This window comes from Entelurus aequoreus, linkage group LG24, assembly GCF_033978785.1.
Source record: "Entelurus aequoreus isolate RoL-2023_Sb linkage group LG24, RoL_Eaeq_v1.1, whole genome shotgun sequence".
NCBI classification, from domain to species: Eukaryota; Metazoa; Chordata; class Actinopteri; order Syngnathiformes; family Syngnathidae; genus Entelurus; species Entelurus aequoreus.
The window spans coordinates 41787912-41803809 of NC_084754.1; the positions used below are offsets into that span (position 1 = coordinate 41787912).

Sequence of the window (15898 nt, forward strand, 5' to 3'; positions counted from 1 at the left end):
TATATATATATATATATGTATGTATGTATGTATGTATATATGTATATATGTATATATGTATATATGTATATATATATATATATATATATATATATATATATATATATATATATATGTGTGTGTGTGTATATGTAGTATTTTGTTAAATTTTTTCAATCATTTCTTACATTGCTTATTTTTGCACCTTAATTTTAAGAAGTTATTGTTAAGTGTTTATTGTGATTTTAGAATTTTGTTTATCGTATTTTTCGGACCCTAAGGCGCACTTCAAATCCTTTCATTTTCTCACAAATTACAACTCGGTGCGCTGGTGAGCTACGTGTGGACTACAGGTTGACGACCCCCAAAATTGTGTCTAAATGTTTTAGTACGACTTTGGTAAGCTGCAAAGCCCCAAAATGGCACCTATTAGGAGAAATTTTATTTGTTGTTTTGTTTCGACCTATTATGCAAAACCAACTTTTCTTACCTATTGGTACCTGTTGTTGTGTATTTGGGATCTGCATAAGTCCCGAAATTTGCGCTCGTCCGCCATTGTAGTCGGAGCCATAGTCAATAAGCTCCTTCTTTTTCTCCTTCCTCTTGTTGTGGGGCATTCATCCTCCGATGTTGCCATTCTAATACAAAGCAGCGTACAGTTCCAAACTTATATCCGTCAGTAGATTCGCTATGGAAGTGCTGAATACTACCAGTAAAACAAAGACGACGGGGAGCAGACGCTGTCGAAGTGGAGGCACACAAATAAGACCGCCACCAAAATGAAGCATCTTGAAAAGACGGTCAGAAAGCAGCTGGAAGATGATGTGTAAAACATCATCTATGCAGAATTTTGAGCAAAGAACCACCATCACATGTTATGTAGACCACAAGGAAGTCTTTTAAATGTATAAAAAAAAATCATAATATGACCCATTTAATGCGCCTTATGCACCTTTAGTATGAAAATGGACCTGAATACACCCGCTCTTTGGCAGTGCGCCTTATAATCCGGTGCGCCTTATGGTTTGAAAATACAGTACATTGATAGTTTGAGTGTTTTCCATGGTTGTGTTGAAATGTCCTATCCTTTCTGCCTTAATAGCTGAGGGGATTATAATCATGGGAAGGTTGCACTTGAAATAAAAATGTTTACATTTAATATATTTTTCTCCTGGTCCTTATTTTCCATAGGTCATAAAAAATGTCAATACCATATTTTTCCGGACCATAGGGCACACCGGATTAATAGGCGCACTGCCGATGAGCGGGTCTAGTCAGGTCTATTTTCATACAAAAGGATTATAAGGCGCATCAAAGGGGTCGTTTTATGATTTTTTTTTCTAAAATTAAAACACGCTACTTTATATTAGAAATGGCAACAGCGGAAAGTGAAGATAGAGAAAAAGAAGAAGCTTATCGACTACAGTGTCGACATGGGCTACATTGGCGGACGTGTGCACATTTTCAGGACTTATGCAGATCCCAAATACAGATCAGCAGGTACCAGAAGGTAAGAAAAGTTGCTTTTGCATAATATTGTGAATAGAGATGTCCGATAATATTGGCCTGCCGACATTATCAGCCGATAAATGCTTTAAAATGTAATATCGGAAATTATCGGTATCGTTTTTTTTATTATCAGTATCGTTTTTTTTTTGTTTTTGTTTAAATTAAATCAACATAAAAAACACAAGATACACTTACAATTAGTGCACCAACCCAGAAAACCTCCCTCCCCCATTTACACTCATTCACACAAAGGGGTTGTTTCTTTCTGTTATTAATATTCTGCTTCCTACATTATATATCAATATATATCAATACAGTCTGCAAGGGATACAGTCCGTAAGCACACATGATTGTGCGTGCTGCTGGTCCACTAATAGTACTAACCTTTAACAGTTAATTTTACTCATTTTCATTAATTACTAGTTTCTATGTAACTGTTTTTATATTGTTTTGCTTTCTTTTTTATTCAAGAAAATGTTTTTAATTGATTTATCTTATTTTATTTTGTAATTTTTTTTTAAAAGGACCTTATCTTCACCATACCTGGTTGTCTAAATTAGGCATAATAATGTGTTAATTCCACGACTGTATAAATCGGTATCGGTTGATATCGGTATCGGCAATTAAGAGTTGGACAATATCGGGATATCGGCAAAGAAGCCATTATTGGACATCCCTAATTGTGAAACAAAATGCCAGATAATGTCTTACCTTATACACACACCATAATAATACTCCTATGTTTAATGCGCTGACAATCCATCAAGTTCTTTAATTATTTAATAAATACTTAATAAAAAAAATAGATACTTCATAAAAGGCTTCAGAGCTTACCGAAATCGTACTTTTGAGCGCCGTGTGTAATGTTCTATATTCTCAATGGAACATTTAAAGTGTTAGTATTGTTTACCGGCGTCATATTGCAGTCTACACCAATCTCTTATGTGTGACTGCCATCTACTGGTCACACTCATCATTACACCATGTACCAAATTAAATAGCTTTGAGGTCGGTAAGCACAACCAGAATTACGCCGTACATTAGGTGCAACGGGTTATAAGGCACACTGTCAATGAAAGGATTTTAAGTGTGCCGTATAGTCTGAAAAATACAATAATTATCGGTATGAACCAATACATATATATATATATATATATATATATATATATATATATATATATATATATATATATATATATATATATATATATATATATATATATATATATATATATATATATGTATATATATGTATATATGTATATATATGTATATATATATATATATATATATATATATATATATATATATATAATACATATATATATATATATATACATATATATATATATATAATATATATATATATATATATATATACATATATATATATATATATATATATATATATATATATATATATATATGTATATATATATATATATATATATATATATATATATATATATATATATATATACATATATATATATATATATATATATATATACGTATATATATATATATATATATATGTATATATATATATATATATATATATATATATATATATATATATATATATATATATATATACATATATATATATATATATATATATATATGTATACATATATATATATATATATATATATATATATATATATATATATATATATATATATATATATATATATATATATATATATATATATATATATATATATATATGTATATATATATATATATATATATATATATGTATATATATATATATATATATATATATATATATATATATATGTGTGTGTGTTAATCATAATTAGACTAGTCTAAGTCTAGTCTAGTCTAGTTAATCATAACTACCGCATTTTTCGGAGTATAAGTCGCTCCGGAGTATAAGTCGCTCCGGAGTATAAGTCGCACCGGCCGAAAATGCATAATAAAGAAGGAAACAAACCATAAATAAGTCGCACTGGAGTATAAGTCGCATTTTTGGGGGAAATGTATTTGATAAAAGCCAACACCAAGAATAGACATTTGAAAGGCAATTTAAAATAAAGAATAGTGAACAACAGGCTGAATAAGTGTACGTTATATGAGGCATACGAACGTGCCTGGTATGTTAACGTAACATATTATGGTAAGAGTCATTCAAATAACTATAACATATAGAACATGCTATACGTTTACCAAACAATCTGTCACTCCTAATCGCTAAATCCCATGAAATCTTATACGTCGAGTCTCTTACGTGAATGAGCTAAATAATATTATTTGATATTTTACGCTAATGTGTTAATAATTTCACACATAAGTCGCTCCTGAGTATAAGTCGCACCCCCGGCCAAACACAGAAAAAAATGCGATTCATAGTCCGAAAAATACGGTACTTCATAAAAGGCTTCATAGCTTACCGAAATCGTACTAAAAACATTTTTGACGGATTTTTGCGCGCCGTGTGTAATGTTCTATATTCTCAATGGAACATTTAAAGTGTTGGTGTTGTTTACTGGCATCATGTTGCAGTCTACACCTATCTCTTATGTGTGACTGCCATCTACTGGTCACACTCATCATTAAACCATGTACCAAATAAAATAGCTTTGAGGTTGGTAAGCCCGTACATTAGGTGCAACGGGTTATAAGGCGCACTGTCAATGAAAGGATTTTAAGTGTGCCTTATAGTCTGAAAAATACGGTAATTATCGGTATGAACCGATACATATATATATATATACCGTATTTTTCGGAGTATAAGTCGCTCCGGAGCATAAGTCGCACCGGCCGAAAATGCATAATAAAGAAGGAAAAAAACATATATAAGTCGCACTGGAGTATAAGTCACATTTTTTGGGGAAATTCATTTGTTAAAAGCCAACACCAAGAATAGACATTTGACAGGCAATTTAAAATAAATAAAGAATAGTGAACAACAGGCTGAATAAGTGTACGTTATATGAGGCATACGAACGTGCCTGGTATGTTAACGTAACATATTATGGTAAGAGTCATTCAAATAACTATAACATATAGAACATGCTATACGTTTACCAAACAATCTGTCACTCCTAATCGCTAAATCCCATGAAATCTTATACGTCTAGTCTCTTACGTGAATGAGCTAAATAATATTATTTGATATTTTACGCTAATGTGTTAATAATTTCGCACATAAGTCGCTCCTGAGTATAAGTCGCACTATGAAACTATGAAAAAAACTGCGACTTATAGTCCGAAAAATACGGTATATTTATATATAGTCTAGTCTAGTTAATCATGACTACTTTTACTAGAAAATATGAACCCAGTCAAGCCAAATAGCACATGCAAAATGTTACTGCACGGACTAAATAGCAGGTTGTGAATAACCTTACGTTCTAGAACCATGCATTTAGTCCAATGAGTCCCACTGAGGACAAACAAGTTGATGACAGATGTGGTGACAACATGGTGACATGCATGCATGGACACACGGGCAGGACTACCCACGCTGCGCCTCGCTCGCGGGAGCCTGGTGAAAAAAGAAAAAGGCAGGACAAAGATGCAAAACTGCAAATAGGATTAAAGACTTACAAGAGCTGTGAAGGGAACTGAGAAGCCCGAGAGGTGCCCTGGCAGAGCAGGACCAGGAACACCCAGGTGCGCACCCTGCAGGGATCCATCTCACAACAATGTGTGGTGGTGATGATGATGAGGATGTGGTGATTCCACCACCAATAGATGACAATGAGTGACGCTCCCTCGTCCTCCCTAACCTGACTAGACTGACTCGTCCTCCCTAACCTGACTAGCACCGACTCCTCTAATCTGATCAGTGATCAGCAGCAGCCTCTACAGGTACTGATGCTCTCTCTCTCTCTCTCTCTCTCTCTCTCTCTCTCTCTCTCTCTCTCTCTCTCTCTCTCTCTCTCTCTCTCTTCTCTCTCTCTCTCTCTCGCTAACTCTCTCTCTCTCTCTGTCTTGCTCTCTCTCTCTGTTGCTCTCTCTTTTTATCTCTCTGTCGCTCTCACTCTCTCTCGCTCTCTCTGTCGCTCTCTCTCTCGCTCGCTCTCTGTCTCTCTCTCTCTCTCTTTCTCTCTCTCTTTTTCTCTCTTTCTCTCTCTGTCTCGCTCCCTCACTCTTTCTCTCTCTCTCTGTCGCTCTCTCGCTCTCTCTTTCTGTTAGAATAAACATGTACCGTATATTCCGCACTATAAGGTGCACCTAAAAACCTCCAATTTCCTGAGAAGCTGACAGTGCACCTTATAATCCGGTGTGCCTTATACAAACCCCGTTTCCATATGAGTTGGGAAATTGTGTTAGATGTAAATATAAACGGAATACAATGATTTGCAAATCCTTTCCAACCCATATTTAATTGAATGCACTACAAAGACAACATATTTGATGTTCAAACTCATAAACATTTTTTTTTTTTTTGCAAATAGTAATTAACTTAGAATTTCATGACTGCAACACGTGCCAAAGTAGTTGGGAAAGGGCATGTTCACCACTGTGTTACATGGCCTTTCCTTTTAACAACACTCAATAAACGATTGGGAACTGAGGAAACTAATTGTTGAAGCTTTGAAAGTGGAATTATTTCCCATTCTTGTTTTATGTAGAGCTTCAGTCGTTCAACAGTCCGGGGTCTCCGTTGTCGTATTTTACGCTTCATAATGCGCCACACATTTTTGATGGGAGACAGGTCTGGACTGCAGGTGGGCCAGGAAAGTACCCGCACTCTTTTTTTACGAAGCCACGCTGTTGTAACACGTGCTGAATGTGGCTTGGCATTGTCTTGCTGAAATAAGCAGGGGCGTCCATGAAAAAGACGGCGCTTAGATGGCAGCATATGTTGTTCCAAAACCTGTATGTACCTTTCAGCATTAAAGGTGCCTTCACAGATGTGTAAGTTACCCATGCCTTGGGCACTAATACACCCCCATACCATCACAGATGCTGGCTTTTCAACTTTGCGTCGATAACAGTCTGGATGGTTCGCTTCCCCTTTGGTCCGGATGACACAATGTCGAATATTTCCAAAAACAGTTTGAAATGTGGACTCGTCAGACCACAGAACACTTTTCCACTTTGCATGAGTCCATCTTAGATGAGCTCGGGCCCAGAGAAGCCGGCGGCGTTTCTGGGTGTTGTTGATAAATGGCTTTCGCTTTGCATAGTAGAGCTTTAACTTGCACTTACAGATGTAGCGACCAACTGTATTTAGTGACAGTGGTTTTCTGAAGTGTTCCTGAGCCCATGTGGTGATATCCTTTAGAGATTGATGTCGGTTTTTGATACAGTGCCGTCTGAGGGATCGAAGGTCACGGTCATTCAATGTTGGTTTCCGGCCATGCCGCTTACGTGGAGTGATTTCTCCAGATTCTCTGAACATTTTGATGATATTATGGACCGTAGATGTTGAAATCCCTAAATTTCTTGCAATTGCACTTTGAGAAACGTTGTTCTTAAACTGTTTGACTATTTGCTCACGCAGTTGTGGACAAAGGGGTGTACCTCGCCCCATCCTTTCTTGTGAAAGACTGAGCATTTTTTGGGAAGCTGTTTTTATACCCAATCATGGCACCCACCTGTTCCCAATTAGCCTGCACACCTGTGGGATGTTCCAAATAAGTGTTTGATGAGCATTCCTCAACTTTATCAGTATTTATTGCCACCTTTCCCAACTTCTTTGTCACGTGTTGCTGGCATCAAATTCTAAAGTTAATGATTATATGCAAAAAAATAAATGTGTATCAGTTTGAACATCAAATATGTTGTCTTTGTAGCATATTCAACTGAATATGGGTTGAAAATGATTTGCAAATCATTGTATTCCGTTTATATTTACATCTAACACCATTTCCCAACTCATATGGAAACGGGGTTTGTATATTCTCACTGGAACATTTCAAGTTTTGGTGTTGTTTACTGCCATCATATTGCAGTCTACATGTATCTCTTATGTGTGACCGCCATCTACTGGTCACACTTATCATTACACCATGTACCAAATAAATGTGCTTCCAGGTCGGTAAGCACAACCAGAATGGTGGCGTACATTAGGCGCACCGCGTTATAAGGCGCACTGTCGATATTTGAGAAAATGGAAGGATTTTAAGTGCGCCTTATAGTCCGAAAAATACGGTACTGTGTTACACTGAAACAACAACAAGTGGAACGTGATCGTAAACACATTTAGGGAAAGCGCAATATAAATATGTGTTAAATGTCATTCTTATTTATTTCAGTGAGTACCCTAAAGTTTTTGAGAATGGTGCAATTGTCAAGATATACATATGGCCCCGTTCCTAAGTGGATCTTGTGTAAGAGGAAGAGCGGTGGTTAAAATTTTTGCAATGCAGTCTGCTGAAAATGACGGAAAGCGGCAGTTTACATAGCAACTGGAATTTCCACCAAAGACATTTTAAGATATTCAACATGCTACTGTCATCTGGCGGCTATGGTTGATAGTGCAACCCCCCCCCCCCCATTTGTCTTGTTTTATGTGTCAGGTAAACTATGACCAATGGGGCCATATAAATGGGGAAAATGTGCAAGTAAAGTTAAAATAATTAAAAAATATCACAAAATATCTTGCATTTGAAAAAAGCCATCACATTGGTACAAAACATGGCGATCGTTGGACGCGAGGGTAACATAATATTCATGTTACAGATGAACGTTATGGATCAGGGGTTGATATCTCTGGGGACATTTGCTTTTGAGTTCCAAGCACGCAGAAGGCGGTCAGCTGCTGCCCGAGCTCAGCGCAGTCCAGACTGCAAATGGAACGTGCCTTCCAAGAGTGAGATGTAAACGTAAATATTCATTCACTGTCGCGTCACGCTCCAATAAATCTCTGCCATGTCCCGATCCCATCGTTTATGCTCAGGAACCAATCAATAGATGAGAATAATGTCACAAAGCTTCCAGTGTTTTGATCATATTTCATTCTCTCGCATTTCAAATGATTTAAATGTGAATAAAACACGCTAAGAATCTACAGAAGGAAGTTTAACATACTCGGCATCACCTTTTGTTCCTCGCACCTGCAGCATCCATGAGGTGATGACGTCATCTGGGGAATTTAGGACAGCAAATAGCTACTTTCCTTACTGAAGAGTTGGCAACACTGGTTAGAAACATATCATACACACATCACAAAGATTTGACAGCAGTAAATATGCTTCTTGGATTGCTTTTTCAAAGCCCCATGTAGGAACTTTCAGTTTTGGTGGATTTTGGCGGCGCCAGTGGACCAAAGCGGTATTGTTTTGCCAGAAGAAGACCACATTTCTGACACGATGTCCGCCGTAATGTTGCCACAAATATTCTGTCGCTAATGGCTACGCTGATGTTAAATAGCAGACTATTAAGAAACAATCTTTGTTTGCGCTACAAAAATGACCAATAATGTATCGGGGCGGATGCAGATGCGAAGCAAAGAAAGATGGGACACTGACATTTTAAAATTAGGACCAAAAAAAAAAACCCTCTTTGGAAAGATTGTGTGTACTGGAGTATCATAACAAACATGTTGTCCAAAACAGCTCCAGTTTGAGAGCAAGCTGCATTGAACGCGTCGTCTATCCACAGCCTGAAGCCTGCTTCTACAAACCCCCTTTCCCGTAAATATAAACGGAATACAATGATTTGCAAATCATTTTCAACCCATATTCAATTGAATGCACTACAAAGACAAGATATTTGATGTTCAAACTCATAAACTTTATTTTTTTTTTTGCAAATAATAATTAACTTAGAATTTCATGGCTGCAACACGTGCCAAAGTAGTTGGGAAAGGGCATGTTCACCACTGTGTTACATGGCCTTTCCTTTTAACAACACTCAGTAAACGTCTTGCTAAAATAATAAGCAGGGGCGTCCATGGTAACGTTGCTTGGATGGCAACATATGTTGCTCCAAAAGCTGTATGTACCTTTCAGCATCAATGGTGCCTTTACAGATGTGTAAGTTACCCATGTCTTGGGCGCTAATACACCCCCATACCATCACACATGCTGGCTTTTGTACTTTGCGCCTATAACAATCCGAATGGTTCTTTGCCTCTTTGGTCCAGAGGACACGACGTCCACAGCTTCCAAAAACAATTTGAAATGTGGACTCGTCAGACCACAGAACACTTTTCCACTTTGTATCAGTCCATCTTAGATGAGCTCAGGCCAAGCGAGGCCGACGGCGTTTCTGGGTGTTGTTGATAAACGGTTTTCGCCTTGCATAGGCGAGTTTTAACTTGCACTTACAGATGTAGCGACCAACTGTAGTTACTGACAGTGGGTTTCTGAAGTGTTCCTGAGCCCATGTGGTGATATCCTTTACACACTGATGTCGCTTGTTGATACAGTACAGGCTGAGGGATGGAAGGTCACGGGCTTAGCTGCTTACGTGCAGTGATTTCTCCAGATTCTCTGAACCCTTTGATGATATTACGGAGCGTAGATGGTGAAATCCCTAAATTCCTTGCAATAGCTGGTTGAGAAAGGTTTTTCTTAAACTGTTCAACAATTTGCTCACGTATTTGTTGACAAAGTGGTGACCCTCGCCCCGTCCTTGTTTGTGAATGACTGAGCATTTCATGGAATCTACTTTTATACCCAATCATGGCACCCACCTGTTCCCAATTTGCCTGTTCACCTGTGGGATGTTCCAAATAAGTGTTTGATGAGCATTCCTCAACTTTATCAGTATTTATTGCCACCTTTCCCAACTTCTTTGTCACGTGTTGCTGGCATCAAATTCTAAAGTTAATGATTATTTGCAAAAAAAAAGAAAATGTTTATCAGTTTGAACATCAAATATGTTGTCTTTGTAGCATATTCAACTGAATATGGGTTGAACATTATTTGCAAATCATTGTATTCCGTTTATATTTACATCTAACACCATTTCCCAACTCATATGGAAACGGGGTTTGTAGTTCAAATGTTATGTATAAGGAAGGCTGCAGAAGCAAGATAGCCGAAACTTGTCAGGTAGAAAACTTGACCTTACTAGCCTATATAAATCAACCATTTATAAATGTTATGTATCTTGTCTTTGAATATAAGTTGAAAAGGATTTGCAAATCATTGTATTCTGTTTTTATCTACCATGCTAGAGATGCTAGGAGCTAAGAAACATCAGTTTTATTGCAGTCCACCAATTATGTCACTCCCTGATATCGAAAACATCATGTTTTGGTCTATGTATTTCTTCAACAAAGAGTGGTCTTCTTATGTTGACTGTGAGGCCAACATACTAACCACTCGTCCAACGTGCAGTCCACGTTTAAGACTGTAACTGGGATTTAAGAAATGGTATAACACCCAACAAAGGTGAAAGGAGGGTTAAAGTTCCAACTGGGAATTGATTTCCCACAAGCATGACATAAATCACACCTTGCATTTTGAAGCCAAGGCTGAGTTAACCGTGATCAGCCATTATTTACTAGCTTATCAGGTACTGAGCAGGCATTTAGCAGGGTTCTGTACCAAAGCCATTGTATCATTAAAAATCATATTATTTAGCTCATTCACGTAAGAGACTAGACGTATAAGATTTCATGGGATTTAGCGATTAGGAGTGACAGATTGTTTGGTAAACGTATAGCATGTTCTATATGTTATAGTTATTTGAATGACTCTTACCATAATATGTTACGTTAACATACCAGGCACGTTCGTATGCCTCATATAACGTACACTTATTCAGCCTGTTGTTCACTATTCTTTATTTATTTTAAATTGCCTGTCAAATGTCTATTCTTGGTGTTGGCTTTTAACAAATGAATTTCCCCAAAAAATGTGACTTATACTCCAGTGCGACTTATTTATGTTTTTTTCCTTCTTTATTATGCATTTTCGGCCGGTGCGACTCATACTCCGGAGCGACTTATACTCCGAAAAATACGGTATATATACATATATGTATTGGTTCATACCGATAATTACCGTATTTTTCAGACTATACGGCACACTTAAAATCCTTTCATTGACAGTGCGCCTTATAACCCGTTGCACCTAATGTACGGGCTTACCAACCTCAAAGCTATTTTATTTGGTACATGGTGTAATGATGAGTGTGACCAGTAGATGGCAGTCACACATAAGAGATAGGTGTAGACTGCAACATGATGCCAGTAAACAACACCAACACTTTAAATGTTCCATTGAGAATATAGAACATTACACACGGCGCGCAAAAATCTGTCAAAAATGTTTTTAGTACGATTTCGGTAAGCTATGAAGCCTTTTATGAAGTACCGTATTTTTAGGACTATGAATCACATTTTTTTCTGTGTTTGGCCGGGGGTGCGACTTATACTCAGGAGCGACTTATGTGTGAAATTATTAACACATTAGCATAAATATATCAAATAATATTATTTAGCTCATTCACGTAAGAGACTAGACGTATAAGATTTCATGGGATTTAGCGATTAGGAGTGACAGATTGTTTGGTAAACGTATAGCATGTTCTATATGTTATAGTTATTTGAATGACTCTTACCATAATATGTTACGTTAACATACCAGGCACGTTCTCAGTTGGTTATTTATGCCTCATATAACGTACACTTATTCAGCCTGTTGTTCACTATTCTTTATTTATTTTAAATTGCCTTTCAAATGTCTATTCTTGGTGTTGGCTTTTATCAAATACATTTCCCCAAAAAATGTGACTTATACTCCAGTGCGACTTATATATGTTTTTTTCCTTCTTTATTATGCATTTTCGGCCGGTGCGACTTATACTCCGGGTTGAGCACCTTATAGTCCAAAAACTACGGTACACTTCATGCAATAACGGTGTTACAAGAAAGATCAGTTATAATAATACATCATGTTGGATATAGACAACATACAAACCCTTTATTTATTGAATCAAACATACTGAAATTCCATGACATAGTGAATTTGCAAACAGCTAAAATGATACACAAAGCAAACTATAACCTGATAGCCAAGAATGTTCAACAATTCTTCTCAACAAAAGAGGAGGAATATAATCTTAGAGAAAAATGTGATTTAAAACATTTGTACGCACGTACAACACTTAAGACCTTCAGTATATCAGTATGTGGAATTAAATGATGGAAAGGATTAAGCAAATACATCAAACAGGGGCGGCGTGGCGAAGTTGGTAGAGTGGCCGTGTCAGCAATCGGAGGGTTGCTGGTTACTGGGGTTCAATCCCCACCTTCTACCATCCTAGTCACGTCCGTTGTGTCCTTGGGCAAGACACTTCACCCTTGCTCCTGATGGCTGCTGGCTAGCGCCTTGCATGGCAGCTCCCGCCATCAGTGTGTGAATGTGTGTGTGAATGGGTGAATGTGGAAATAGTGTCAAAGCGCTTTGAGTACCTTGAAGGTAGAAAAGCGCTATACAAGTATAACCCATTTATCATATTTATTTATAAACAATGTACTAATATGATCCACTTCAAGAAACTCTTCAAACTTGAAGTGTTTACAAAGTACAAAGAAGAAGAACCATTATAAACATTCTGAATGTATTTCATCCATTCATTCATTTTCAAAATAATCTTACTCATCTGTGGACTCGTCAGACCACAGAACACTTTTCCACTTTGTATCAGTCCATCTTAGATGAGCTCAGGCCAAGCGAGGCCGACGGCGTTTCTGGGTGTTGTTGATAAACGGTTTTCGATTTGCATAGGAGAGTTTTAACTTGCACTTACAGATGTAGTGACCAACTGTAGTTACTGACAGTGGGTTTCTGAAGTGTTCCTGAGCCCATGTGGTGATATCTTTTACACACTAATGTTGCTTGTTGATGCAGTACAGCCTGAGGGATCGAAGGTCACAGGTTTAGCTGCTTATGTGCGATGATTTCTCCAGATTCTCTGAACCCTTTGATGATATTACGGACCGTAGATGGTGAAATCCCTAAATTCCTTGCAATAACTGGTTGAGAAAGGTTTTTCTTAAACTGTTCAACAATTTGCTCACGTATTTGTTGACAAAGTGGTGACCCTCGCCCCATCCTTGTTTGTGAATGACTGAGCATTTCATGGAATCTACTTTTATACCCAATCATGGCACCCACCTGTTCCCAATTTGCCTGTTCACCTGTGGGATGTTCCAAATAAGTGTTTGATGAGCATTCTTTAACTTTATCAGTATTTATTGCCACCTTTCCCAACTTCTTTGTCACGTGTTGCTGGCATCAAATTCTAAAGTTAATGATTATTTGCAAAAAAAAAATGTTTATCAGTTTGAACATCAAATATGTTGTCTTTGTAGCATATTCAACTGAATATGGGTTGAACATGATTTGCAAATCATTGTATTCCGTTTATATTTACATCTGACACAATTTCCCAACTCATATGGAAACGGGATTTGTATCATGTTGTATGCATGCATGTGTGATGTATCATGTTGTATGCATGCATGTGTGATGTATCATGTTGTATGCATGCATGTGTGATGTATCATGTTGTATGCATGCATGTGTGATGCATCATGGCGTATGCATGCATGTGTGATGTATCATGTCGTATGCATGCATGTGATGTATCATGTTGTATGCATGCATGTGTGATGCATCATGTTGTATGCATGCATGTGTGATGTATCATGTTGTATGCATGCATGTGTGATGTATCATGTTGTATGCATGCATGTGTGATGTATCATGTCGTATGCATGCATGTGATGTATCATGTCGTATGCATGCATGTGTGATGCATCATGTCGTATGCATGCATGTGTGATGTATCATGTCGTATGCATGCATGTGTGATGTATCATGTTGTATGCATGCATGTGTGATGTATCATGTCGTATGCATGCATGTGTGATGTATCATGTTGTATGCATGCATGTGTGATGTATCATGTCGTATGCATGCATGTGTGATGTATCATGTTGTATGCATGCATGTGTGATGCATCATGTCGTATGCATGCATGTGTGATGCATCATGTTGTATGCTTGCATGTGTGATGTATCATGCTGTATGCATGCATGTGTGATGTATCATGTCGTATGCATGCATGTGTGATGTATCATGTTGTATGCATGCATGTGTGATGTATCATGCTGTATGCATGCATGTGTGATGTATCATGCTGTATGCATGCATGTGTGATGTATCATGCTGTATGCATGCATGTGTGATGTATCATGCTGTATGCATGCATGTGTGATGTATCATGCTGTATGCATGCATGTGTGATGTATCATGCTGTATGCATGCATGTGTGATGTATCATGCTGTATGCATGCATGTGTGATGTATCATGCTGTATGCATGCATGTGTGATGTATCATGTCGTATGCATGCATGTGTGATGTATCATGTTGTATGCATGCATGTGTGATGTATCATGCTGTATGCATGCATGTGTGATGTATCATGCTGTATGCATGCATGTGTGATGTATCATGTTGTATGCATGCATGTGTGATGTATCATGTTTTTAAATCAATATTTGCTTGAATTAATTTGACTGATTTCATTTTTTTTTAATTAAAAAAAGACCATTTGATTTGAATTTTACTTTATTTCTCCTAACCGTTTCCAAAAAACAAATCAATAAATAAGTGTTTAAAAAAAAAGAACCCCTTTATTTTGACACAATTTGTATCAGATTTGTATTTGTTTTTGTTTAACTTAAATGTACGTAATGTATTCAATTACAAATTTGGTATTGGTTTTATCGAAAGTCCCATCTGTGAGTATTCTGAGGTGACATTTGCCAGTCTAGGTCGCCTCACTCAGGTATGTGGTCACCTGATCAGGTAGGAACATGTACATTTCTAATAATTGGTGTGATTAATCTGCCTTTTTCGTGATTAACGTGATATTTTGTGATTAATCACTTGAGTTAACTTGTTATTTTTGACAGCCCAAGTAAAAATTGTAGCACTCGTTGTTTTAATTGTATTTACTCTTTGTATGAAACAGTACAAATAGTCAGGTTTAGCGTTGTACGGTGAACCAGTACTACTAAAATACCGCGATACTAATGAATCATATTCGGTACTAGACCTCCTCTAAAAAGCACAGGTCCGCCACCCGTGTAACTACTTGGTATCGGATCGATACCTAAATGTGTGGTATCATCCAAAACTAATGTAAAGTATCAAAGAAGAGAAGAATAAGTGATTATTACATTTGAACAGAAGTGTAGATAGAACATGTTAAAACAGAAAATTATCAGATATTAACAGTAAATGAACAAGTAGATCATTAATAAATGTTTACAGTTTGTCCCTCATAATGTTGACAAAATAATAGGTAGATAAATGACACAATATGTTACTGCATACGTCAGCAGACTAAATTAGGAGCCTTTGTTTGTTTACTTACTACTAAAAGACAGGTCGTCTAGTATGTTCACTATTTTATTTAAGGACTAAATTACAATAATAAAAACATGTTTCATGTACCCT

At 36.9% G+C, this 15898-nt stretch overlaps 1 protein-coding gene across 1 annotated transcript in view; it reads right to left on the minus strand.

The window, feature by feature from the left end:
• Window positions 1-5260, minus strand: part of LOC133641805 (voltage-dependent calcium channel subunit alpha-2/delta-1-like) — a 421610-nt gene extending 416350 nt beyond the window's left edge. The window contains exon 1 of the mRNA XM_062035835.1: window positions 5065-5260. Within this exon, the coding sequence (XP_061891819.1) occupies window positions 5065-5153 (89 nt within the window). The 5' untranslated portion in view covers window positions 5154-5260. The remainder of the gene's footprint in view (window positions 1-5064) is intronic.
• Window positions 5261-15898: the final 10638 nt, after the last annotated feature.